Source organism: Oryctolagus cuniculus, chromosome 16 (assembly GCF_051225735.1).
Source record: "Oryctolagus cuniculus isolate XC-2025 breed Fujian yellow rabbit chromosome 16, ASM5122573v1, whole genome shotgun sequence".
Lineage (NCBI taxonomy): Eukaryota > Metazoa > Chordata > Mammalia > Lagomorpha > Leporidae > Oryctolagus > Oryctolagus cuniculus.
The window spans coordinates 39,420,392-39,446,068 of NC_142882.1; the positions used below are offsets into that span (position 1 = coordinate 39,420,392).

The following is a 25,677-nucleotide window of genomic DNA, read 5'->3' on the forward strand; positions in this document are numbered from 1 at the left end:
CACACAGCTTAGCTACATTAAGAACATTCCCGTGGATGGACAATCCTCACCATCCTGTCTCAAGTCAGAATCCCAGCCTGGCTTGCTCGGCCTGTGCACTACTCAGCCCTCTGTCTGCTCTCCTTGATCCCCATGAGCCGTACAAGCTGAGGGAGGACACACAGCAGCTGGGCCAGGATGTCAGGGCACTTATATGCTCGCAGGATGGCATGGAGGCCACCCCCAACCCTACGTGTGGCTCAGGATGCCTAGCACACTCAGGCGCCCCTGGAATGGAGACGCCGCCTTTCAGTTTAGCTTGCCTCCTTCTTTTGTTTAATAAAACTGCAAGCCTCCAAAAAATAAGATAAAATACAGTCAAAGAAATGTCTGCTTATTTTCACCTACTTGAAAGGTAGAGAGAGACACAGAGAGAAGTCTCCCATTAAGTGGTGTACTTCCCAGATGCCCACAACCACCAAGATAGGACCAGGCAGAAGCCAGGAGCCAAAAACTCCATCTCCCACATGGGTGTCAGAGGCACAGGGCAGGTCTGCTGCCTCTCTGTACATTCAAGAGGAACTGGATCAGAAGCAGGGTAGCCAGGTCTTAACCAGCACCCTGATAAGAAATGGGGTTGCCAAGGGGAGGCTTAACCCTCTGTACCTTGACAGTCTCCAGTTTACTTCGTAGGCTGACCAAGAATGCAAAACTACTAGGTGCACTGGTGAAATGAGCTTCCACTTTTCTTTTTTCCTATGGGTAATATTTTTTTAAAGATTTATTTTTGTTTATTTGAAAGAGTTACAAAGAGAGGCAAAGGCCAAGAGAGAGAGGTCTTCCCACTGGGTCACTCCCCAAATGGCTGCAATGGCCAGAGCTGAGCCAATCCGAAGCCAGGAGCATCCTCCAGGTTTCCCACATGGGTGCAGAGGCCCAATGACTTCTGCCATCCTCTGCTGCCTGTCCCAGGCACATTAGCAGGGAGCTGGATTGGAAGTGGAACACCCATATGGGATGCAGGCACTGCAGGCCAAGGCTTTAACCCTCTGTGCCACAGTGCCGGCCCCATCTATGGGTAATGTTAACCACATAAGTTGCAACAGATACATTCTAAATATAAATTGCATACAAATACACAATCCTTAACTTGGGCACCTTTGAATCTATTTACATAAAAATACATGCCCCCTTTATAAACGCTTTCCCTATTACAGAGATGAAAAATCACTACACACACACACACAGAGTTTAAGAATACTGCAAAGGATCAGGTCATTTTTCCCCCCAAAATGTTCTAGAGGTGTCCACCGGACAAATGAGGATTCACTGCATGCCTGACTGACTTAACCCTTCGTTCACTTCACTCCTTCACAGGTATGAGATCACCCTGGATAATCTTCCCAGAGAATCCCAAATGCAATCCATCCTCCCATGCTGGCAAAACAACCGTGGAAAGCACACTGGGGACACTCAACCAACACCAGTGCTCAGGCGACTGAGGCAGTCGTCTTACACAACAAAGACTTCCTTCCAGGGTCCAGCAAAAGCAGGAGGCTGGGAGATGAAGAAGTTCTAGAGATGGGCCCATGTTGTGCTGTAGTGGATAAAGCCACAGCCTGCAAACCCTCACATCTCATGTGGGCACCAGTTCCTGCCCTGGCTGCTCCAATTCCAATCCAGGTCCCTGAAAATGGTCTGGGAAAAGCAGAGGAAGATGGCCCAAGTACCTGGACCCCTGCAACAAACACAGGGTACTGGGCAGAAGTTCCTGGCTTCAGCCTGGACCAGGGAGGCCACTGCCACCATCTGTGGAATGAGCAACCGATGGAAGATCTCTCCCTCTGTCTCTCCCCCCTTTCTGGAACTATGACTTTCAAAAAATAAACAAATCTTTTTTTAATAAGATTATAAATTCTAAAAATGGAGAGAACCCTCAGAGGACAGATCTCTCATGCAGTGTTCTCAGCACAACAAAAGGAAATGTAAAATCACAGAGCGCAGGGGCAGTGCAGCCATGTTCTTGTTACCCCTTCAGGGAGAACCCTACGGGAGGAAGCCGGGCATTGGTAACACAATGCACACCCGGCACTCACCCCCTGCCCCTTCTACACGCCCAACCCTGCCTTCTCAGCAGGCTCCCTCCATGGCCTAGCTCCTCCAAGTGCACCCTGTACTTTAACATCAACACCTGCCCTTCCCTGAGTAATGCAGCAGGTGGACAAAGGCCAAACACTGGGGTCTATTCTGCCAATCATTCTCTCCACAAACCCTGCACATTCAGATCATTCCCGTGTCTCCACGCCCAGGCCAAAGATGCCAAATGGCCCACAGGACAACAGTGAGAGACTCAGGAGGCAGCAGCCCTGAGTGTCCACACATGAGATGCAGCTCCACTCCCCTGGAGGCTTGCTTTCTACAGGAACTGAGCCTGGTTACCCAGAACCCACAAGTTATTAGGTGGTGGCCCCCAAATCTCCTGCTGTGGGCTGGAGGCAGGGACCACAGTGGAGGCTGGGGAGTGACCGTCCTGGTGAGATGGGAAAGAGTCTGAGGTCTGAAGGGGGAAGATTCTGAGCCAAGGCTCACAAGTGAAGCCCTGCTCCCCACTCACACACACCTGACCAGCGTCCTACTGCACTCACTGCCTTCTGACCCCTGCTAGGGCTCCCTGCATGCTGGGTGGACCCCTTCAGCCCAGCTCCCAAGGCCACCCCTGTATGGCCCTGTGCTCCTATCCAGACTGACTACTTCCCCGATGAGTACTCCCACCCTTCAACAGAGACCCCTCCTCTTCCTCTCCCCAACACCAGGCTTGCTGTTCCCAGAGGCCCTGCTACCTCCTTCTGCCTCACTTATCCATTCAGGCAAAACATCCACAGCAAACAACAGCACAGCCCTTAGCATGGCCTGGCCCTGAGGCAAGCACTCACACAGAAATGCAACAGACTCTAATGAAGTGCTATGGACTACCACTGTGGGGAATCCCACAGGACTCCTAAAAATGAGTCACAGATCACTGCCCACCCAATGATTAAAAGGCTGTGGACCATGGAGAAATCCACTGGTAGCCCCAAAAAAGAGTTATAGCTCACTGCTTCCCACAAAGAAGCAAAAATAAGAAATAAAAATGGAGTTACTTATGCTAAGCCAGAAGCTGATGACATCACTTATGTCAAGCTCAGCGCTTGCCAGAAAGATGCTCCTAATCAGACTGAACAGACTTCCCTGGGCAGTCTGTATGCTATAGATGATAACCTCAAGTTACCTTCCTACTCACACAGGGATTGGATGCACCCAAGGAATACTCCAGATACACTGTCCTAAACAATGGATTGGTGGCACCCTGGGATACTCCGAGAGGGAGCACAACTGATTGGTGACACCTGGACTCCTCCTGGAGACTCCCCCTTCAGAGTGACAAGGATAAAAGGATCATGGTCCCGGTGTCTGTGAACCTCTAGATCTCCACACATTCAGAGCTGAAGAGGCAGCCCATTATAGATGGATCTGTAACGGCACAAGGCAACAACCGATCAAGGGCCCAGTGCGTGTGAACCTCCGGATCTCCTCACACTTGGAACTGAAGAGCCAGCTCGCTAGCCCCTTGCTAAGCGACACAAAGCGACTACAGGACCAAACTCCAGTGGAGCCAGTGCCTCGCCTGGACCCCTTATCAGCCTGACCTGACCACACAGCTGGACCAGACCTCTCAGCAGGGGACCTCTCCAACTCCTTGCCTTGTCATCCCCCTGGGAACTCTGAGCCTACTGCCCAGAGTGACAGCCATCCCACAACTTCCTGCCTGTAAGTGACTGTTCTGAGATCCATCTCTCTGAGTGGTAATGAGACTCTCGACTTTGAACTTTCACTTTTCGTGACCGTGATAGGAACCCTGAGAACACAGCATTCATAATGATATTAGCCATATGTAATAGGAAGGAATGTGCCTCGACCCTATGATTAAGAATAACGTTATATGCTTTGCTGTACTTATTACAGTTGTTTTGCCTTTGAGACTGCTTTGATGCTAGGTGTGTGTTATGATCTGTGGAGTAATGAACATAACTATAGAGATTGGTATGCAGTGGGAAAGCCCTAGTGTGAATTGGAGTGAGCAATAAAAAGCCTTTCACCGGAAAGACAGTGTTGTGTCCATGTGTTCCTTCTTCCTTGTGCACCGACATGTCACCCTTAAGCCCTGTCGAAATGACCACTGCTAAACTCAGGAGACACCCACACTATACATTCGCTCCATTACAATTAGTAACACCTCTACTGCACACCCTACTCAACAGGTCCCACAACTCTCAGGTGGACACAGCTCCCCCAACTACTGCAAGAACCATCTCCGCACACCCCTGCCACTTCTACAGACTCCTCCAAGTAATTCTAAAAGAAAGGCAGTGGTCTTCAACTCTACCAGACCACTCTTCCAACTCCTGGACCCTCAGCTCCAGGGCAATCTCTAGGACTTCATCCTACTCAGACACCCCTTTTTATCCTCTGTTTACATCTCTTACTGTAATGCACTGTACCCTGTTGCTATCTTTTGTTGTGATATTAGCTCTAGACTTTGTCAGAAACTGATCCAACTGAATGACTCATAGCAAAGGACGTCTCTGAGCCCTCTTCTCTCTTCTGGGTTGCATGCTTTACTACGGTCTGCTGCTTCTAGCCTGCCCCCGTTTTGTGGTCCCCAAATCTATATACCTCACATCCTCCCAAAGCCTCTACACAGCTCTTATCAATGCTTTCTCTCATCTCTTCTTTGAACATAACCCCACTATCGCTTCATCCGGGATCTGTACACTCTCCTCCCACCTCCCAGGCAGTCTGGACAAAGGCCACAGGACTGAAGGGATACCCTGTACTTTCCCCAAAACAGGAAGAATTGAACCAACCTTACACACCTATCAATGGCATTTTCTCTGGGGTCTCGCTGATAGGTCAAGCCCTTAAATGCATCCTATGTGTTCTCTTCCCTTTTGTCATAAAGTAGGATCATTGTCCCATGTGCTCTGCAGCTGGACAATTACTCTCCCAGCCTCCCTCCTTTCCTCCACTTCCTTCCACCACTCCCACAAGTTAGTGAAATTAGCCACAAAGGCAAATACTACCACTCTAACTGAACCATCACTGTCAGGACCCAGCCCAAGGATGCATTGGTGAGCACACGTGGGACCATAAATAGGAGAGTTCTTACTCTGTGGCATCCAGGTGTACAAATGTCTTCCCATGAACTGGACAGGAACGAGTCCTCTCACATTCCTATTTCACCCTTTGTCCTATACTCTCAACCAGACTTGGTGTCCCATCCCTCTAACCCACCATGTCAAGAGTGACTTGGAATTAGCTCCCCTTGCTATTCTCATTGGGTGTTTTCTGCCAGGAATTGGGCCAAGAGCAGCAAGACTGGAAATTTCAGGGGACAAGACAAAGAAATACAAAGAATTTTCTCTCACTCTCAAAGCAAACATAAATGACCCAGCACCACAACTGTCTCACTTCCAAGACCAGGTAGATTCTTGTCAGCAGTGGTCCTTTGAAATCACTGAGGATTTAGACTTCCTCACCTCCAAAAAAGGAGGACTTTGCCTCTTTGGGTAAAGAGTGTGGCTTGTACACCAGGGAGTCAGGTGCTGTGAGAGATGCTACTGAACACATTAAAAAAAAGCATGCTAATTAAATGTAAGAATGCATTACAACAAGACCCTTGTCACATTTTGGCCATCTTTGACATTCTGGGTAATTTTTCTACCATCTCCTTTTTTCTTCATAATCACAGTGTTTTTACTCTTGTGATACATAATTATATTTCAAAAGTGCTCACAGGAACGAGTGACTGCTGTATCCCAAGACATCCTGCAGGAACATCACAAGACTGCTCTTCTTCTCCAGTAAAACTGGACTACAGTCCTGCATCAGCAGGAAGTGGCCAATAGGATACCACACCCATCTTTCTATCTATCCTGAGAGTCAGAATGCAGGACCTTGAGCAACATGATGGGCAGAAGTGATGCTTTCCTACAGCCACACCACTATCTCAAGAGTTCAGCCATTAGCCCCAACCCTCTAGAAGTTTGAAAAGGCCAGGGCAAACCAGCTCAGCTCTGCCTAATCCCTGTCCACCCTGAACCAAAAGTAGCCCAGGATAGATAAGCCCCTAGTCTCTACCAGAACATGCTCCCAACCCTCGCTGGTAGGGGGCCCTTCTCAGGTCTGTCTCTGAATAAACCAGCTCTAGCTACTGAGTTCATAGTTTGTAGTCTGTCTTCCCTTTGTCTTGTGCCTATAGTCTAAAACCAACCATCAGGGAAATAGGCAAACCAGAAAATGCCAGCATTCAGTCCTCAGTCACTGGAAACCATTAGATGAATACCCCAGCAAAGGAACATTCCGCGTGTTTGAGTTCAGTTTCTCATTCATTCACTGCTCCACCCCCCACATCTGCAATGGCCCGAGGCAGAAGCCAAGAACCAGGAACTCACCCCGTATCTCCCTGACAGGTGGCAGTAACCCAAGCATTTGAGCCTTAACCCCCCAGGATCTGTATTAGCAAGAAGGTGACAGGCACTAAACCCAGGCACTCTGATACTCTGATGTCCCAACCACAAAACACAATGCTCACACCCCCACTTTTATCCTCAAATAAAAGACCACTCACCTGGATGGATGGTAAAACGTCCTGCCAACAACACCTCAGCTAGCAAATGTCTGGGCCAAGACTTCAACTCAGATGCGACTGAAACCACAAGTTGTAACCAGGAACCTATAAGAAGCAAACACCTTCACGTTTGAACAGGCCTTGGAGAACCTAAGAACCAATTCATACCTACCAGATGACAAACAGAAAGATGTCTGTTGCTAGCAACACAAACTTTGGGATTCTCCACTGAGTCCACCGTGACCTCAGCCATAAGACCAAAAGGGCCACACTTAGAAACGAAAGCTTGTATGGACTGAGCCCTGTTGGAAACCAGTTCCCTGCCTTTCATGAGCTGTTCAACCACAGCCCTGCTCCCCCTCTTTCATTGCTTATAAAGGAAAGTGAGCCCTTCAAGTGAAAGTAGGGCAATGCCATGGCTGAGAAAAGATCAGCAAGGGAGCTCCAAAGTCAAGTACACTTGCTGTGCTGTGGCACACTGTCCCCTAAACTGCTCCAGGCTACTTGGAAAAAAAAAAAACCAAGGGTTCATTTTTATATTTAGGATCCAAACTGAGGAGACCATCCTTTAGTAACATAATGGGGAGGTGGAGGGCTCAATCTAAGATGCTTGGGAAGAAGTAGCTGTGGTCAAGACACCCACCCTTGAGGGGCAGCCAGGGCCTCAACCAAGCCCACTGTCAACACCACGTCCTCCCTGGGCAGTCAGGAGCCACCAAGAGAACGAAATGGCCTGACCGCGGATCAGGGCGGTCAGCTCACCCTGTCAGTGCTCATCACCGACTTCACAGTCTCCCACGTATACAGGGAAATACACTTCACTGTGTCTCTTTATTCAATCAGGCCCAGCACTCAATATCAAGTCTACCATTGCTTTAAGAAAAACAAAGAGCCAACTGTAGTCCCCTCCCCTCATCCCCACCCTCCCAGGGAGAAGCTCTGGAGCAGATGGGCCTCCGAGGGGCTAATTCAGCCCCTTCCCAAGCACAGCCAATTGCCCAGAGAGGAGGGGCGTGGAGGCCTTCCAGCCCGGCCGCATCACCCCCGCTCTGCAGTGGGGGGAGGCAGATGCCCACCAGGTGCAGGCCGCTTTCTGCTCCCACCCAGAAAAAGAACCTCTGTCCCACGGCCTTGCTTTTCCCCCACTGTAAAATGTAAGGTCTGACGGAGACCACCCATTAGCCTCCTTGCCACTCCGAACCTCTAAGGCCATTTTGCTTGCATGTCCCCACGTCTCTGGGAACAGCTGCTCTTCCCTTAAAGAAGACAACGCCCACCCAATCCCGCCTGCCGCTGAGAGGCGCCAGAGCTTTTCTGGAATCCAGGCTGAGCCCCTGCCCCACCCTCTCCCTGGGCCTCATTCTACACCCAGCCCCCTCCTCAGACAGCCAGCCTGGCATTTGTTCCTCCCTGCACACCTGGCAGGAGAGACAGCCTCCGGTTGCACCTGAGAACCCCACCTCTCTCCCAGCCCTCAGGGATCCATACCTGCCCGCAGAGAGAAAGGCCCCAGGGATCCCTGGAGGGAAGGGGCAGCCAGCTCTGCCCCACCACAACTGTGCAGGAAGAGCCCAGCAGGTCGGCCAGCACTTACCCGTGGTCCAGGGGGCAGCGCGGGCCAGGGACAGGTGCCAGGTGCGGGCACTGCAGACTCAAAGGTGCTATGGCGGCTTCCGCGTCTGGGATGCCATCAGAGGCTTCGAGCGCCCAGGAGCCCAAAAGAGAGCAACCCCATGCTCCCTGGGCACATAACATAAAGGTCCTGTGCCCAACGTCCGCCACCAGCTTTCGACCGCGAGGGGGCGTCGGCCTTTTTTTTTTTTTTTTTTTTGACAGGCAGAGTGGACAGTGAGAGAGAGAGAGACAAGAAAGGTCTTCCTTTTGCCATTGGTTCACCCTCCAATGGCCGGCGCACCGCGCTGATCCGATGGCAGGAGCCAGGTGCTTCTCCTGGTCTCCCATGGGGTGCAGGGCCCAAGCACCTGGGCCATCCTCCACTGCACTCCCTGGCCACAGCAGAGAGCTGGCCTGGAAGAGGGGCAACCGGGACAGGATCCGGCGCCCCGGCCGGGACTAGAATCCGGTGTGCCCCCGCCGCAAGGCAGAGGATTAGCCTAGTGAGCCACGGTGCCAGCCGGGCGTCTGCTTTTGAAGCTTGCGCAGCCCGCTCGCCCCTGACCCTTAGGCAGACCCGCGGGCAAGCAGCGGTTTCAGGAGTCCAAAACCGCGTCCTCCTCCGTCCCCAAAGCAGGGTTGGGGTGGGAGAGCCCCCATCTACGGCGGTGCTGAGGCCATGCAAGAGGCAGTGGCGGACTCGGCTCTGGAAGCCACCTGGAGCCTGAATCCCAGCCCCTCAGCTGTGGGCGCTGTGCGGGAGGGGAGAGGGAGTGCCCCAGTTAGGAGGCCTGCGTTTGGGCTGCAAATGCCGACTTTGCTGTTAGAAACTTCTAATAAAATATCTAGGGGGAGGGTTTCGGATACCTCCAAGGATGCCTGAATGAAGAAAATGTTTCCAAAATGGCGTCCCAGGGGGAGGAGAGGACGCCGTCGTCATGGCGGCCGCCTCTTACCGTTTCCCGCAGCTGTGGACCATTCGGGCCTCGCCGGGGCCGCTGGGAAGGCCGCACATCCGGGTGTCCGCTGCCAGGGTCCACTGGCTTCAGGCGTCCCCACATAACCTAGTGAAAAGTAGGCCATGGGAAGAAGGGTTCCCCCAAAGAAACTACCCCATCGTCTGCCTGGGCTTCTGTAGCAGGGGGAAGGGCATGGCCAAGGCCAGCCACAGACCGGAGGGCCCTCCTGCTTCCGCCCGGGCCAATCTTCATACTTCCTCAGTTCAGCAAATGGCGGCCGTCTCCTCCCCTGGTGAAGAACCGGACCGCGCTATGAGGAAAGCCTAGCTCAGGTCTGCAAGATCTGACTGGAACTGGCTTCTTGCTGCTGCTTCAGTGGTGGTTTGTAGCAGTCCAGACACTCTGAGTTCAATGTAACAATTTCAGCTCCCCGGGTACATCAGGAAAACAAGCTCTAGGCGGTTTACATTCCCAGCCCCTGGTCCATTTCTCCCCTCCCCACTTCCCCCAAATCCTACACATTTGGCTACAAGATGCCCCCTAAGACATTTCACTCCCATCTTGAGGGGTAAGGCAGGAAGTCAAGCTGCTGTAACTACTTCTTGATGATCCTGGACATGGCCCAGGCTGGTGGAGAGAGACTCTCCTACTCAACACCCACAAAGGACTTGAGACACCGGGTGTAGCCCCCAGAGGCTATGGGCAACAGGGCAGGCGTTTATAGGCGTCCTTTCCTGACATTATATGTGGGGCCCAGTAGAGCAGCAGTTTGAGGTCTGACAGAGGCTCTCCAAGGAGCCATGTAAGGTTCAGGTGAAACACAGAACTTCTCTGCTCTCAGGTGTGGAGACTTAAAGGAATCCCGTGTGGTAGTTTAAGAGAACAGTCAGTCGTTAGCAGGGCCAGGTGTGGTCCTGCCCAGATGGGGTTAAACTGCTCCTGAAGAGAGCTCAGTTTACAATCAAGGGGGTAGGCTTTCTACCTGTGTAGGTGAGAGTAGGTCTTATTTGCACACCAGATGAGAGCAGCCACTACCTGCCCTCATTGTGTTTTCTTGTTCTCATTTTCCACCTTTGGCAGGTCAAGGGCCCAGCACAATTGGGAAAGAGCCTTCCATAGATAATTCACATGGGCTGAATCCTAATTTCTTTTTATGGTTGCTGTAACACAGGTTAAGGATTTGGAAAAGACCTTTAAGCACTTTTCATGAATTTCTAGGAAAAGGCTAACTGATTCATATTTAGGGACTTACTGGATGGTTTCCAGACAATTGGGGTCTCCGGGCAGCAAGTGATATGTGTCTTATGCCTAAAATTTAGGGACTCCAGCCATCTTGGAAACCAAAACCTACCCCAATACCACTTTGATGATCATAAGCAGACCAAATATCAAATTTCCCTCTACAGTTTTTTTTAAACAATACTTATTTGACATAGACACAGATATCACACATCTGCTGATTCACCCCTGAAATGCCACTACTGGGGCTGGGCACTCAATTGAGGTCTGACACATGGGTGGCAGGGACCCAACCAGTTGAGCCATCATGTGCTGCCTCCCCAGGAGTACATACACAAGAAGCTAGAATCAAAGTAGAGATAGGACTGGAATCTAAGCACCACCATGTAGGATGTGTGTATCCCCCACAGTGTCCAAACTCCTGCTTCAAATCCCACCCTGAGAAGGCTTTTAATGACTTAGACATCCACTGCTGCTCCATCCTGGCTTAGAAACAGAAGCATCTGATTTCATAACCAGTCTCTTCCCAAGGGTGGGACGGGAAGCTCAGGGAATCAGTGAGTCAGAACTTTAAAACCAGGACACAGGGCAAACATTCCACCCCTCTCTGTGTCTGCTTTCACTGAAACTCCTTTAATAGCTCGTTTTGTGACTCCAGTGTCCATCTTCTCTCTCTCCAGCTTGTCCTATCTCTAGGGTATCCAGGGGCACCACAGAGGATTTGGATTTTATCTAGAGGAGCCATCTGCAGAGCTAGTAACCCATCAGTCTTCTTCTGTTGAGGGGAGCTGAGCCCTTCCCGTCTGGGGACACCTTTGCCACTCCTCACCAGTGTCCTTCCTGCTTGCTGTAGGCACATGGGCGAGGCTCTAACTTAGCTGCTAACATTTGGATGGGCGCTTTGTGGTTTCCGGGTCACCCACCTGTGTCAGTGTCCCTCATCCTCTTGGGGTCCCTGGAATAAACTGAAGAGCAATAAGCAAGCCAGTAGCCTGTGTCCACATCTTTCTGTCCCCCCCCCATGCTGATGTTCTCCATGTTATGGCTCACGAAACACAGAAGGCAGTGTCCACCAATAAAGAGGATTAGCTTCAGGACTGATAGTGTTTAGGTTGTCTGGACACTCTGAGATAGGAAGCAGCTGTTAGAAACCCCTGACTTTCCTGGGCATCAGGGTCCCAGGAAGCCTGCTGTCTTACACACCCCCTTATCCTCTTTGGGATGTAGAGGCCACTGTAGAGTTACAGGAGTCGGATGGGGGATGGTTTAAGTCCAGATTCCAGCTTGGAAAGGATATTCTACCCTCCCCCCTGTGGGAAGGTACACAAAACTGGTGAAACATGAAAGCCTCTAGGGACTGGGGGAGCAAGAAGAATAAAATCCCAGACTTACATCAAGTGGTGGGAAGGTGAACCCAACATCAGAGTCATCCATTGTGAACCATGAAATTCCCTCTCAATTTCTACCTATAGAAGGTAGAGGTCTCTAACCCAGAAGAAAGTGGCCCCATGCTGTGAAGCAGGGAAGGTCAGACCCAGCAACCCAGAGACCAGGCTCAGGGCTTTCTCAGACCTCTCGCTTTGCACTCCTCTGTCTCCCAGGGGAGAGCCTCACCCCAGCATTCTGGCATCCTGGGAAAGGCTGTCCCTTTCTCCTCCACAACTGTGATCTGTTGCTGAACTTCCGGTTTTGGTAATCATGTCTGGGGTATTTGACACTTATCAGAGCTGCCCCAATGACTCAGCCATGATTCCCGTAAGATGCTAGACAAACAGGAGTGCAGGTGACCATGCACTTCTCAGCTCTCTGCATCAGCAGCTCAGAATGGCCAGGCCCCAAGCCACACCTGAGTGCCATAAGGTGGAGTAAGTGTCCCCAAGAGTAAGTGCTCCTGGATCTGCTGCTGCCACCATTGCTCAGATCTTGGTGATGGACATCTTGACCCAGGATGCAGCAAGTGTTACCCACAAGCTGCCTGGCATTCTTTAATCTGACACTGCCAACTGCTGAACTCCCAGTTCCCAGAAGCCCCAACACTAGGCTAGGAACCATCCCACGTAGGTCACCATTGTCATTGCTGGAGTGTTGGCTATAGCTCAGCCTCTATCAGAAGGAGCATAAAGAAGAGCATTACAAACTTGTGAGGAGTAAGAGAAAAACAGGGAGGTAAAATTGTCTCCCTGGGGCCTGTGTCATGGAACAGCAGGTTAAGTCATCACCTGCAACTCCTGCATCCCATACCTCAGTGTAAGTTTGAGCACTGGTTCCCCACTTCCATCCCAGCTCCCTGCTCAGACAACTGGGAAAGCAGTGGAAAACTGTCCCCATATGTGGGCTCCTGCAACCCATGGGAGAGATGCAGATGGAGTTCTGCCAGGCTCACTTTGGAATGACAACCTTTTATGGGGGAGGGGTGAACCAACAGATGTAACACAATGCTCTGTGTCTCTCCCTCTCTCTCTTTCACTCTTTCAAATAAACTTAAAGAGAGAGAGAGAGAGAGAGAGAGAGAGAGAGAGAGAGAGAGAGAGAAGAAAGGACAACCATGGCATGAGAATCAGATTTCCTGTTATGCCACAGCCAGACCTATGGAGTGCCTAAGATGTGGCAGGAGAGGCCAGGGAAGCCCCTCCTTTTCCTAGAACTCTAAGCATGCCCCATTCCTTGTCCAGCCCTTCTTGGGATCTCCCACACCTAGGGTGTTTGCATCATACAGGTGATGCCAGGCTTAGGGGTTCCTTGGCACTACAGCACTGATGGCATCCCTTCAAGCAGATGCTAGAATGATCCCCAGAGACAAGAAGAGAGACTGAGAATGTCCAGAGAGGGACAATGATCTGTGCAGGATCAAACTTGTACAAGGATGAGAGAGCAGGTCTGAGCCAGGTGACACTGTCTGCCACCAGGCCAGCCCTGTGGCAGGTGCTGCCTGTGTTGGTGCAACTGTGGACAGTGGGCACATGGCATGGGGTAGTGGAATAGGTAGTGCCCACTGAGAATTTGGGGATATTTTGTGTGAGGAGGGGGCTGAGCTTAGGAGCCACAGGAAGTGGCCTCACTATGTTGGTGATGACCTATTGAACTGGCTGCCCCGGCAACCACCCCAACATTCCAGAGTTGAGTCTAAGCCAGCTCACTTGGATAAGAGTCTCATAAGAAGATGTTCCTTTGTTGCATCCCGCGATGCCGAAGCCCAGGCCCCAAGAAACCCTGCTGTGGGCGCCTTGCCCAGTGGTGGGGACATTGGGCCAACCCTCACTCCCGACGTACCTGGCGCTTAAAACAGAAAAAGGCCAGGGTGAGTCTGGTAGCCAGGGCAGGTCTCTGCTGGCCAGGACACCACTGGGACCTCATGGGCCCTGGGTGTGGGGGGATGGGGCCTCTTCACCCTTGGAGGAGGGAGGTTGGAGTTCAGAGGTGGGGGCAGCCTGAGGCCCAGAGCTGCTGGCTGTGGAGGGATCTCTGGGACTGCCTCTTCCCTGCCATTCTCGCTCTTGTCCCCCAGGTCCAGGACCAGTCAGCCTCGCCCCTGGAGCAGCACAGCAGGCTGGGGATCGCCAGCAGCCCAGACCTGCATCAGTTGCCTAAAACTGATGAGCTCTGTGTGGTGGGGCAGAGGTCAAACATGCTCACAGCTCTGAAGCTACCATCACAGATGTTCCCCAGCATGCACAAACCACCTGAGGTCCCACTCAGTCACTTGGTAACCGTTGCCCAGAGAGAGCCCAGGGGTTCCATAAATGCCCATCTCACAGCTGGGACAGTGGGGCCTGAGGACGGCTCCACCTGTGCTGGAAGTGAAGCAAGGCAAGGGCCAGGCCCGGCACCTGACCTCACGGCTGGAGCAGAACAGACCACTGACCTTCAAGCAACATTCCTGCTGGAGCAGTGCTGGCCCTCCAAGGAGGAGCACTGGCACAAGGATGCGCGGGGGACAGCCGTGTCCTCAGGGACTGAGCAGGGTGCACCAGACACAGCACTGGCCCCGGCCTCAGCCCCAGCTCCTGCAGTCCCTTCTGCTTCAGCCCCAGTGCCACACCTGTCCTTCCCCATCCCCGTGATCCTGTATTTCTCTTTACTCCTCCCCATTGTGTTCCTTTTCTCCACCTTATTGTCCCTATACTATAATAAAATTTAATTCCTTACCCAGTGTGTATGTACAATTTGCACTGTGCAAACTCCCCAGGCCCTGCCCTCCCCTCCCCACTCTCACTGCACAGTGGCCCCAATGCCAAGGCTCTGGATACTCTGAAGACGACACTGACACCTCCCAGGGGCAGAGCCAGGGTTGCCTTTTTGGACAAAGAGCAGCAAATAATGGGAAGGCCAAGGAAAGCAATGAACATGGGGACACTGTTATGGATAGGGCAGCACCTCCCCATGGTCATAGACGTGGGCTCTAAGGTCAGACAGAACTGACCTGCAGTGGGTGTTCTCACTGCAGCCTCAATGTCCTCATCTGTGAAATGGGATGGCAGCCCTGCCCACAGCCATCACTGGTACAAGGAATGCGATGCACTGCACCTCCCTGCACACACTGGGAGCTCCCCAGCTTCTGGGATGAGGGGTGTACAGGGAGAGGGTAGGTGGTTCTTAGGGCACAGCCTCAGAGCCATGGGCCACACACAGAAGCTGTCACAGTCTCTGTCCCTGTGCTCAACAATGGGTCACTGGCAGAGAAGCAGAGCAGGGGTTGGCTCACTGCACAGGAGACAGGGGAGCCTTGTCCAGGACCCCATGTGATCCAGACTGTCTGGTGTGCAGATGAGATGGATGTGTCATGGCTGGGAAGATGGAGACACAGAGGATGTCCCCAAGGACAGTGACTGCTCTTTCCCTGAGCTCCTGCGATTTCTGGGCCCCTGGCCAGGTGCACTGGGCCCCGTATCTCAGCCATGGGGAAGCACTGCTGTCACTCCCCATTTGCAGATCAGGAACCCCCTGAGAGGGAAGCCCCACCCAGGTCATGGCTGTGCTGATCCCAGATGAGGACTCCCCTCCCCAGCATGAGCCAGACTGTGTGGCCTGTGGGCACACAAGGACATCACAGAAAGCTAGGAGGGAGTATGAAGGCTATGAATTTCATCAAGAGATTATAGCCACAGGGATTTTCTTAATGGGCTTCTCAGCTGACCCACTAGGGCTGAGGGATGCCTGTGGAGGAGGAAGCTGGGGCACTGGAATGCTGACTTGTGTGTATTCCTGGGAATGGCCTGGATCACACCCAGTGACAGCACTGGCCCCATGACTGTCCCTCTGGAAAATGTCCCAGATCACCTGATGCCTGTGCACCCTGCACACCCATCAGCCTGGAGCCCAGGTCAGGCCAACTGGAGGGAGTGGGTGGCAGTGGGTGCACCTCCCCTGCAGAGTCCCAGGCAGCTCAGTTTGGCTGCCTTGGCTTGGACAGCCCCAGAGACCTGTGCTCCCCGGCACTGGGAATGCACAGAGTGGAGTGTACGCCACTCAGGACAGCCAATGTCCCCATCACAAGGTCATGAGCTCATGGTCATGTCTAGTTCCAGGTCCTGGGGTCTAATGGCTGGAGCCCACCCCCAGGAAGCTGAGCTGAGGGTTATCTCACCATGACTAGTGGTGTAGCCTGATTCCCTGATCAACTGTAGGGTCCAAAAGAGGCGGGCTGCCCCAGCACAGGGGACAGAGGGGGCAGGGGCCAGAGAGATGCGAGCTCTGGGCTGTTGTGGGGAGATGTGAGTATGAACAGCTGAGAGGTGAGCCCCTGCAGGCCTCTGTCCTCACGTGGGTCTCTCACTGTGTCCTGACCACTCAGTGACATGGGCATGTGAGGTCCCCACTAAGGCTAGAGGCCCTGCTCTCTGCAGTCTACTTAGCAGCAGAGCCAGGTTTAAGACAAGAAGCTGCCATAAACCCTGGGACTCCCTTGATAATGAGACTGCACCCAGATGCCTTGGGAGAGGTTTCTGTGGCCTACAGTTCCCGGAACTCCTGGTCCTGACATGCATGGACACACAGCCTGAGATGGGGGTGCCTCTAACTCCTGACTTCTCGGAAGGCTGCAGGCAGGGAGGGTGCAGCCCTTGAAGGACGCTGGGACCCCGAGTCCCATGGAGACCTCAGCAGGGCCTTGAGTTCAGGATGCAGAGTCAGAGAGACAGGATGGTCATGGCCACTCTTTCAAGCTGCTGACTACAGACAAGACTCTGAGCCTCAGTTTCCCCATCAGAGAAATGGGAGACAGCCAGGCTTTCCTGTTCAGCTGTGCACAGCACTCCCTAAGAACAGATGTGGGAATCTTGCCCTGTAACATTTGCCCATGAACAGCCACGTGGCAGCAGTTTGGAGGTCCTCTGGGGCCCAGGGACAAGGAAGGCCCTCCCTAGGGGGGTCTCCTCCTTCTGCTGACCCAGGAATGTTCTGTATGATTGGAGGGGGAGTGGAGCAGGTGCAGTGTGACATCCCTTCTCCCCCCAGTAGAAGGGGCTTAATGTGGGATAGACTGGGGTGCACTCTGTGCTGGGAGCCCTGTGACCCCACCCAGGACTGCTTCTCTTGCTTCCATTCTTCTCTCATTCATTCACTCATCTTTGAGCAAACATTCACTATCCCTCTGTGTGCCCATGGCTGTGGCTTCCTCTCCTGGTGTGACCTGCCATGATCCCTGTCCATGTGGCATCTGTGTCCACTCTCTGACTTATGGATGGGCCCTGAACTCAGCGGGGCTGATGTGATTCAGAAACCATTCACTGTATTAAGGGAGAGACTCAAGGATCAAGAAAGTAAAAAGGCCAGCCTGTCATGTCAACATAAAGAATGACATTAGAAGTTATGGAATGTGATGGGGCAAGCATTGCGGCATAGCAGGTAAAGCTGCCACCTACAAAGGCAGCATCCCACATGGGCACCAGTTCATGTCCTGGCTGCTCCACTTCCAATCCAGCTTCCTGCTGATGACCTTGGTAAAGCTGCAAAGGATGGGCCAAGTGTTTGGGCCCCTGCATCCATGTGGAAGACCCAGAGAAAGCTCCTGTCTCCTGGCTTTGTCCTGGCCCAGCCCTGGCCATTTTGGCCATCCAGGAATTGGATTGGCAGATGAAACATCTTTCTCTTCCCCCCCCCCGTAACTCTTTAAAATAAATAAATCTTTGAAAAATAAAATAAAATTTACAAGTATCATGATTATGCATCCTATTTTCAAAGACTTGAGGAGAGAGAAATGTGTAAGGGGGCAGAATAATTATGATACTTAATGAATTTAGGAGTTTATGAGCTTTTTGTGAGTTGTAACATTTTCAGAATAATTAAAGAAGTTACAGCAAAAAAGTCCTACAACAGTAACTGATTTAAATATGCATAAAAACAAAATGATTAATAAATTTTTATGTAAACTTGGCTTCAAAGAGAACTGATACTAGTAAAAATTATTCAACAAAAGAACAACAGATTTTACATTTTGAATAATTAAGTAGGACCTGAAAAATCTGTGAGGCCTCTCATGTTGCCATTTCAGTTAAAACATTTGAGCCATCAGCCATTCACGGAAACTTCTCATTGTCAATCCAGGAGGCTCTGAACATGAAGCTGGTAGTTTGATCAAAATGGTTGAGAAAATACTATAACATGGCTGATGCTACTGTTGAAAGACCCCTGCTTGGTGGGGCATTGGAACTGCTGGCAGAGGTGGTTCTTGCTCTACAATGAGAGAGCAATCAACTGAGGAGCCGGGAAGACCTGGAGAAAAAGCCAGTCTCCTGAACTTCCACAGCCTCTCCCAGAGAGAGGCAGTCGGCACAGCTCAGCCCCGGCTTTTGAAGCCTTCTCCTTTAACCTCACAAAGGAGCAGTCATTCCAGTGTCTCAGAGACAGAGACATTGACACTGTGGCTCCTGGAGGCGAAGGAACTTCTCCCAAACTAACAAAATCAACCCAGACTCCATCCTGATCCCTTTCAGCTGACCCTGCTTTAGAATGGAAAGTGGTGTTAGACATCCCAACAGAACAAGATCCCAGAGATACAAAAAGGTATTATTTCAGGCTCTGCTTTCTGTGATGCTAGTGATCACGTGGATGTGAACATGTTAACTTCCCATGGCTAGAAGAAGTAGAGAAACCAAGATTGTGTTTGTGTTCTTTCAAGTGCTTGCTGGTAAAAAAAAATAATAATAATACATAGTTCAAGTAATTCATCATTGTTGATCATTGTTCTAAAATGACAAACACACAACAAGCACACTCCTGCCTGTTCAGTAAGTCACTATATAATTTGATAACTGATGAAAAAACTAGACAATTATGATGAGTCTGTATGAATTTCACAATGGTGTTTTTATATCTTAATAGAAAAATAGCAAGAAATCGTCCATTCTGGATCATAATGTGGCATCTGCTTACATTTAGGAATGGCCCTCCATCAAAGAAGGAGGTACTTTTCTCTGAAGGGAGGAGAGAACTTCCACTTTGATTATGGCCTTGTCTAAATAAGGTCGGAATTTGTGAACTCAAGAGGCTTCCACAGCCTTGGCAGCTCATGACAAGAGCCTTGGGTGATTACTGACTTCATAAATAAGAGTGTCAATTGTTAAATCAACAACAGGAGTCACTGTGCACTTTCTCCTCATGTAGGATCTCTGTCCTTAATGTGTTGTACTATGAGAATTAACGATAAAACTAGTACTCAAACAGTACTCTATACTCTGTGTGTCTGTGTGGGTGCAAACTGTTGAAATCTTTACTTAGTATATACTAAGTTGATCTTCTATATATAAAGATAGTTTAAAATGAATCTTAATGAAGGGTGGGATGGGAGAGGGAGCAGGAGATGGGATGGTTTGCGGGTGAGAGGGTGGTTATGGGGGGAAAACCTCTATAATCCAAAAGTTGTACTTTCAAAATTTATATTATTAAATAAAAGTTATCTAAACAAAGAAACTAGAATCTCATTTAAATTATCCAGCGGGTAAATGGTTAAATAAATTATGGTATGTAATTAGATGGGATTACATGCAATAAAAATTATAATTAGTGACATCACAGAAAAATATCCATGAGTGAAATACTGATTTTTAAAGAATACAAAATTGCATCTACAATTACAGTTGTGAAAAAAATATATATATTTCTGCAAAAACTGTGTGAAAAAAAAGGAATGGCCCTCAGGGGAGGGCACTGTGGTGGAGCTGGTTCAGCCGCCACTTGGGACACTCACACCCCATTTCAGAGGGCCTATTAGAATCCTGGCTCCTTCACTTTCCAGATGACACCATACTAATGTACCTGGGAAGTAATAGATGAGGACTCAAGTACCAGAGCCCCTGCCACCCAGGTAGGAGACCCAACTGGAGTTCCTGGCTCCTGGCTTAAGCCCACTGCAGGCATTTGGGGAGTGAGTCAATGGATGAAAGATCCACTATGTGTGTGTGTGTGTGTGTGTGTGTGGCATGTGTGTATGTGTGTTTCACTCTGCCTATGAAATAAATCTTAAAAACAAGAATAACCCTCAAGTCACCACATAACAAAGGCCTGATTTAACATGTTTGCTTCTTTGCGTCATTCCTGTATGTTAAGAAGCATGGAAAACCTTGTGTCTACTTTTGTGAAGTCAAAATGAAAAAGAATCACATCAACTTCCATTGTCTGAACTTAGAGTCCTGTCTGTGTTTACTGTGTGTGTGTGTGTGTGTGTGTGTGTTTCCCCCACAGTACAGGGAGAGGCCAGTGGAGTGGGAAGTTGAGTGATGGGGGTGTCTTGAGAAAGGAAGCCGTCCACTTCAAAGGGGCGGCTGGGGAGAGCAGGTGGACTGCCCTCTAGGGAAGGTGTGGGGACAGTTGCAGTGCTGGAATGCACATGTGGCTCTCAGTCAGCCAGGGGACTAGAAAAGTCACAGGTCACCCCCTCCCTCCAATCTGTACCTCTCAAGGAGGATTACAACATCAGACACTTGAAAAAGAGCACCTGACCCTTCCAAGGTCAAGGGTAAGTCTGTAATGGATCTGAATCAGTTTCACAACTGCCAAGTGCAGAAGGCATTCCAGCCACAGAAACCCAGGGAGCTCCTAAAGCTCTTTAAAGGTTGGGGGTGAGGTCGAGTGGGGAGGGAGAGAGCTGCATTCCCCAGGCTTCCATGGGCACTTTTGAAGCATCTCCCAAAGGGCTCATGCAGGTGGACAAGCCGGCTTCCAGCTGGTCCTGATATGTTGTTTTGCCAGAGCTGCCCTCCAGGTGGGACAGGGACAGCATCCTGCCACTTGGCCCAGCACAAGGTCATCCCTCCTGCAATGAAACCATTTATAAATCCTTCATAATTAACTGGAATCCAGTCTCAGCACATCACACATTATCCTTGGCCTTTCTGCTTGGTTAGATTAAAAAAAATTACATTTCTAGGTTTATTTGGATAGAGTTTTCCATAGGCAATTTCAGCAGAATGAGGGTAGTGAGCAGCCTATCTCATGCAACCATGCAGTGATGGCAAAGAGCCCAGTGGGGACAGCTTCCTTATACTGTACTAAAAGCAAAATAATCTCATCATTGATTCTGTTCATTAATGTTGTGAATACAAGCAATTCAGAGGACCCTCTGGGATCTGCTTTTTTCCTTTGTAAAACCCCTAACTCAGTCTCACTGGAGACACGATAGTGTTTATGAAGATTTTTGACTTGTTCAACATAACATCTAAGATGCTGGCAGATTATTAAAAATCAGTCAACATTTTGTTCATGTGTTTCTTATAGAGCCAATTTCCAAAATTAAGTTTTCTGAATGAGTATTTAACTAAATACATCAAAAACATACATAAAATGTAGTCACAGTTTGGGGGTTCCTTGGAAGAGAGACCCTCCAGGCTGAAATGAGCCCCCATTTTTTACCTATCTATAATCACACTAGCATGGATAACACAAGCCACCTCCTTAGCTGGTACTAAAAAATCTGGACAGCTTAGATAAAAGTAGATTTTGCTCTGTGGATAATCACGTGAGGTTTATTACATTACATATCTCATCTTGGATTTCTCAGGGTGTCCATCAGCACAATGTCACAAAATAACAAATACAATCTAATAAGTGGTTAAGTCACTTTCTCTCTGGTTGAGTACCTAGAGATGTTAGCTGATTTGATTTAATTACAATTAATTTCAAGCTATGCATGCTGAATACGCTTATTCCTTTAGCTGCCAAAAACCATAGCAAATAGTCTGTCAGAAAATTTAAATTACCTGATATTTTTTACTAAAACTGAAGTAAAACCAATGGGGAGACAACATCAGTCATTTATAGTGAAGCTCCAACAGAGAAATCTAGACTGCATAATAATTAAATTTGCTATTGGACAGCGTTTTTAAATTCATTATTTGAAAAACCAGGTCTTTAGGGATAATAACTGAAACAAGTCATTTATAACAGTCTCCACTTCTGAAATTCAAGTATCATTAATTGTTTGTGATTTTCAGCAAAGACCTGTGATGAGAAGTCATCACCAAACGGATGGGTGAGGTTGTACGCCAGGGCTGGGCAGGGCAGGTGCACTGAGCCAGGGATGACAGATCCAGCTGTAGAGTGACTGTGCTGCCAGCAGCGATGTGGACTCTGCCTATCCTGTTCTGGTTTCTGCTCGAGTTGTTTACCCTCTTGCCCATAGATTCTGTCAGCCTAGGTACCTGTTCAATAGATGAACTTCTGCTTCAGTTAGCCGTGTTGGCTTTGCTAGCAAGCAGAAATCCTAAAACTACAAAACATGATTAAGGAAGAGGAGCTACAGTACATAAGGGAACAGGGAAGTTTTGATTTGTTCAGGTGCCAGAGATGGAGAAGAAATAAATAAGAATCCCACTAATTTTTCTAGCTGAGAAATTGGCAACTTTTCATAGGTAGTGTGAAATAGCTGACAAAGCAGTTGGCTTCTATACTGCAGAGTGCTGAAGCTGGCACGTAAAGGGAACTCAGAAAAATTAATGATGTTGGAACATACTACATATGACTATTTCATTGTACAAAAAAAGGAAGAAAGGAAGGAAGGAAGGGAGGGAGGGAGGGAGGGAGGGAGGGAAAATGAGCAAGCGAGGGGCGGGGAGGGAGGGAGGAAGGCAGGGAGGGAGGCAGGGAGGCAAATAAATCTATCTGGGCAGGTGGTAGATCACTTGAAAGTTGGAAGTTTAAGCATGACTTAGCCGTTGGAACCACCACCACCCGGACTTCCTCTTATCTGAACTAGTACATTTCCTTGATTTGTTGGTTGAACCTGTCAGTTACTTTCTATCAAATATATCTTACAGCAGATGGGTCCTCATCTGCTCAAGGAGGAGGAGGATCTGTATGTGTCCTGGTGCCTAAAAGGAGGCAAAAAAGGGAGCCTCACCAATTCCCTATGGGCGGGTGAGTTATTTTAGGGGCCAGGCATTCCAACGCTGGGCTGCCCAGGCAAGAGTCTCACACTCTCTTCCTTAGATCCACTCAGGGACTCCCACCTCCTGGGCCCTCGGCCACTTGTTTTTGCTCAGTTTCCATGGCACAAACCCACAGTGGCCTGCCTCTTCTCTCCTCCCCAGCGTCTCCACTACTGCGAGGGCATGAGAAGCTGTGGACTCTTAATGACCAACTGTATGCACCTGGGAATATGTTGTTATTATCCTGTGAAGTTATCCCCCTGCTGGGTAAATCTTTGACCAGTAGGAAAAGGTGGCTTCCAGATAAATTCTTCTCTTTGCTGTCCCCAGAAAGACTTTCCAGAAATTCTGTTCACGTGGCCTCTCCAAAAATGGTCTTGTGAGACAGTTGCCTGGAAAGCTAATGGCAGCCAACTCCATAGCACTTGTACTTGCCCTGGTTCCTTCTCAGTTTCATTCCTATTTCCTTACTTCCACTTCCCTGGGACTGCACCCCCTGAGAATGGATTTGAACGGAAGATTTTATTGCCTCTGTTTGCTGCAGAAGCTGCTCTGATAGAACCCTGACATTTAAAATATATCACTGGTTTCCAATCATCCTCTTATGTTTCACTCTTAGCCCACATCTTTCCTCTAAATTTAAATGTTGTAGTATTTTCATGTGTATCTGACAGCTTTACGGGTAAGGCTACATATATTAAATAATTTAGGGACAGTCTAGGAAACAAAGTAGTATTTTTCTGGATCCAGACCCAAAGAGAGAGGTCATTTTATTTTCTAACATTCTCTAGTCTTGATGGATTTTTTTTTCCCATTGCTGGACTGTTGCATACCCATTGTATGTGTTCCTAATCTGTATTTTATGTTATTTGAAAGGCAGAGAGAGAGAGAGAAATTTCCCATACAGTAGCTCATTCCCCAAATGCCCACAATGTCTGGCCCTGGGTCAGACAGAAACTCAGTCATTTGGGGAGTGAACCAGCAGATGGAAAACCCCACCCCACCCCAGTCTCTGACTCTGTAACTCTGTATCTCAAATAAATAAAAATAAATGTTTAAAAAATACAGAGTTTATTCATGATATAAAAGAGTTGTCTATATTTGAAACTCAACAATAATTGGAAAAAGTGTTAACTTTTCTATTATTATTGCTTATTCAAAAGATGAAGCTGCAACTATGATTGGTTTATAGCAACATAGGTTTACAGTAGGTTTAAAAATGGATCACCATTTCTGTCTCTCTCTTTCTCACTGTCCACTCTGCCTGTCAAAAAAAAATGGAGCACCAAATGTTTTAGAAATTCATATTATTCCTGACAATTAATTACTTAGAATTATAGTGACAGACTCAGTAAGCAACAGATGTTCTTATTTTTATTCATAAAATTAAGAGTAATCCCATTATTGGCAGACTATTTTATAAAATGCTCAATAACAGGAAGAAGACTTTGTTTATCTTGTCCTGTGAAAGGAGGTAAGTTGACTCTCAAGGAAATGAGTTGAAATTACTGAATTTTTTTTAGTTTGATTTTTTTAAAGATTTATTTACTTATTTGATAGTCAGAGCTACACAGAGAGGAGAGGCAGAGAGAGAGAGAATCTTCCATCCAATGGTTCACTCCCCAATTGGCCGCAATGGCCGGAGCTGTGCCAATCCGAAGCCAGGAGCCGGGAGCGTCTTCCGGGTCTCCCACTTGGGTGCAGGGGCCCAAGGATTTGGGCCATCTTCTACTACTTTCCCAGGCCACAGAAGAGAGCTGGATCGGAAGAGGAGCAGCCAGGACCAGATCCAGTGCCCATATGGAATGCCGGTGCTTCAGACCAGGGTGTTAACCCACTGCGCCACAGCGCCGGCCCCTTAATTTGATATTTGAGACTGTTGAACACTACTGCTGAATTTCAATTCTATCATTTGAAATTTTTACTTAATATGTGAGACTTTGGAACACTACTATTAATTTTTTTATTTTAAAAAATTGAAAACTAAGAAATAAAATTAAAATATTATGAAGTTATATGAACTCCTTTCAAATATATTTAACAGGTTAAATAAATCCTTTAGCTGGAAGAAATGAGTTTATTGACATAAAATAAGGCTTAATGAGAGTTATAGAGGGTTTTACATGATTTTAAAGTAATCTTGCCTATAGAATTCTCAGATTTTTTGCTTTTGCACTAATTATATAATGATTGACTTAAGCTTCTGATCTGAAAATACACACTCTCAGCTTTACACTGTTACAAAGATTTGATGATGACATTTAGAGATACATAAAATCTTTACAATACCATTTTCCATAATTTATTCTTTTTTAAAAAAATGAACATGCTACCCAGCATTTTCATGAAGTTAATTAAGCTCAAAAATGACTTTGAGAGTCAAACATAAATTAATCCTTGTAACTAGAAAAAGCTTGGATCCATCAAATACTTTTACATACTTGAAAGAGAGAGAGAGAGAGAATATTCTATCCATTGATTCACTCACCAAGCAGCTCCAACAGCCAGGACTAGGCAAGGCCAGAAACCCATCTGGGTCTCCCATGTGGTTTGCGGTGGCCAAATACTTGAGTCATTCTCTTCTGCCTCCCAGGAGTCACCAACAGGAAGCTAGATTGGAAGCATCAAGAGCCAGGACTCCAACCTCACTCCAATATGGGATGCAGATTTTCCAAGCAGCAGTTCAAGCCACTGCACCAAAACACATACCCCAACAAATATTATTAAATTAGCAGATAAACATGAAATTTGGGGAAATCATTGTCTTATTAAGATTTTTAAAATATTCTATTTTTTGTGCTTGAATTTGCATCTTACTATTTTCACAAAGGTTAGTTTCTCATCTTAACTATTTTACTGA

The 25,677-nt window shown here is 48.6% G+C and overlaps 1 protein-coding gene across 18 annotated transcripts in view; it reads right to left on the minus strand.

Annotated features, from left to right (window-relative positions):
• Positions 1 to 25,677, minus strand: part of LOC149121687 (uncharacterized) — a 117,035-nt gene that overhangs the window by 24,874 nt on the left and 66,484 nt on the right. For 3 of the 18 annotated variants that reach the window (XR_016222375.1, XR_016222374.1, XR_016222372.1), the window contains exons 2-4: positions 25,306 to 25,508; positions 9,217 to 9,324; positions 6,647 to 6,751 (exon numbers count right to left, since the gene is read on the minus strand). Coding sequence is in view for 5 of the 18 variants with exons in the window: in XM_089315121.1 (XP_089171247.1) it covers positions 6,647 to 6,751; positions 9,217 to 9,343 (232 nt within the window). In the remaining 13 variants the exon portion in view is untranslated. Of the gene's footprint in view, positions 1 to 6,646; positions 6,752 to 8,240; positions 8,457 to 9,127; positions 10,112 to 24,361; positions 24,675 to 25,305; positions 25,509 to 25,677 lie in introns of those variants that run through there. The other 15 variants (XR_016222365.1, XR_016222367.1, XR_016222370.1 and 12 more) reach the window with 13 other exon arrangements.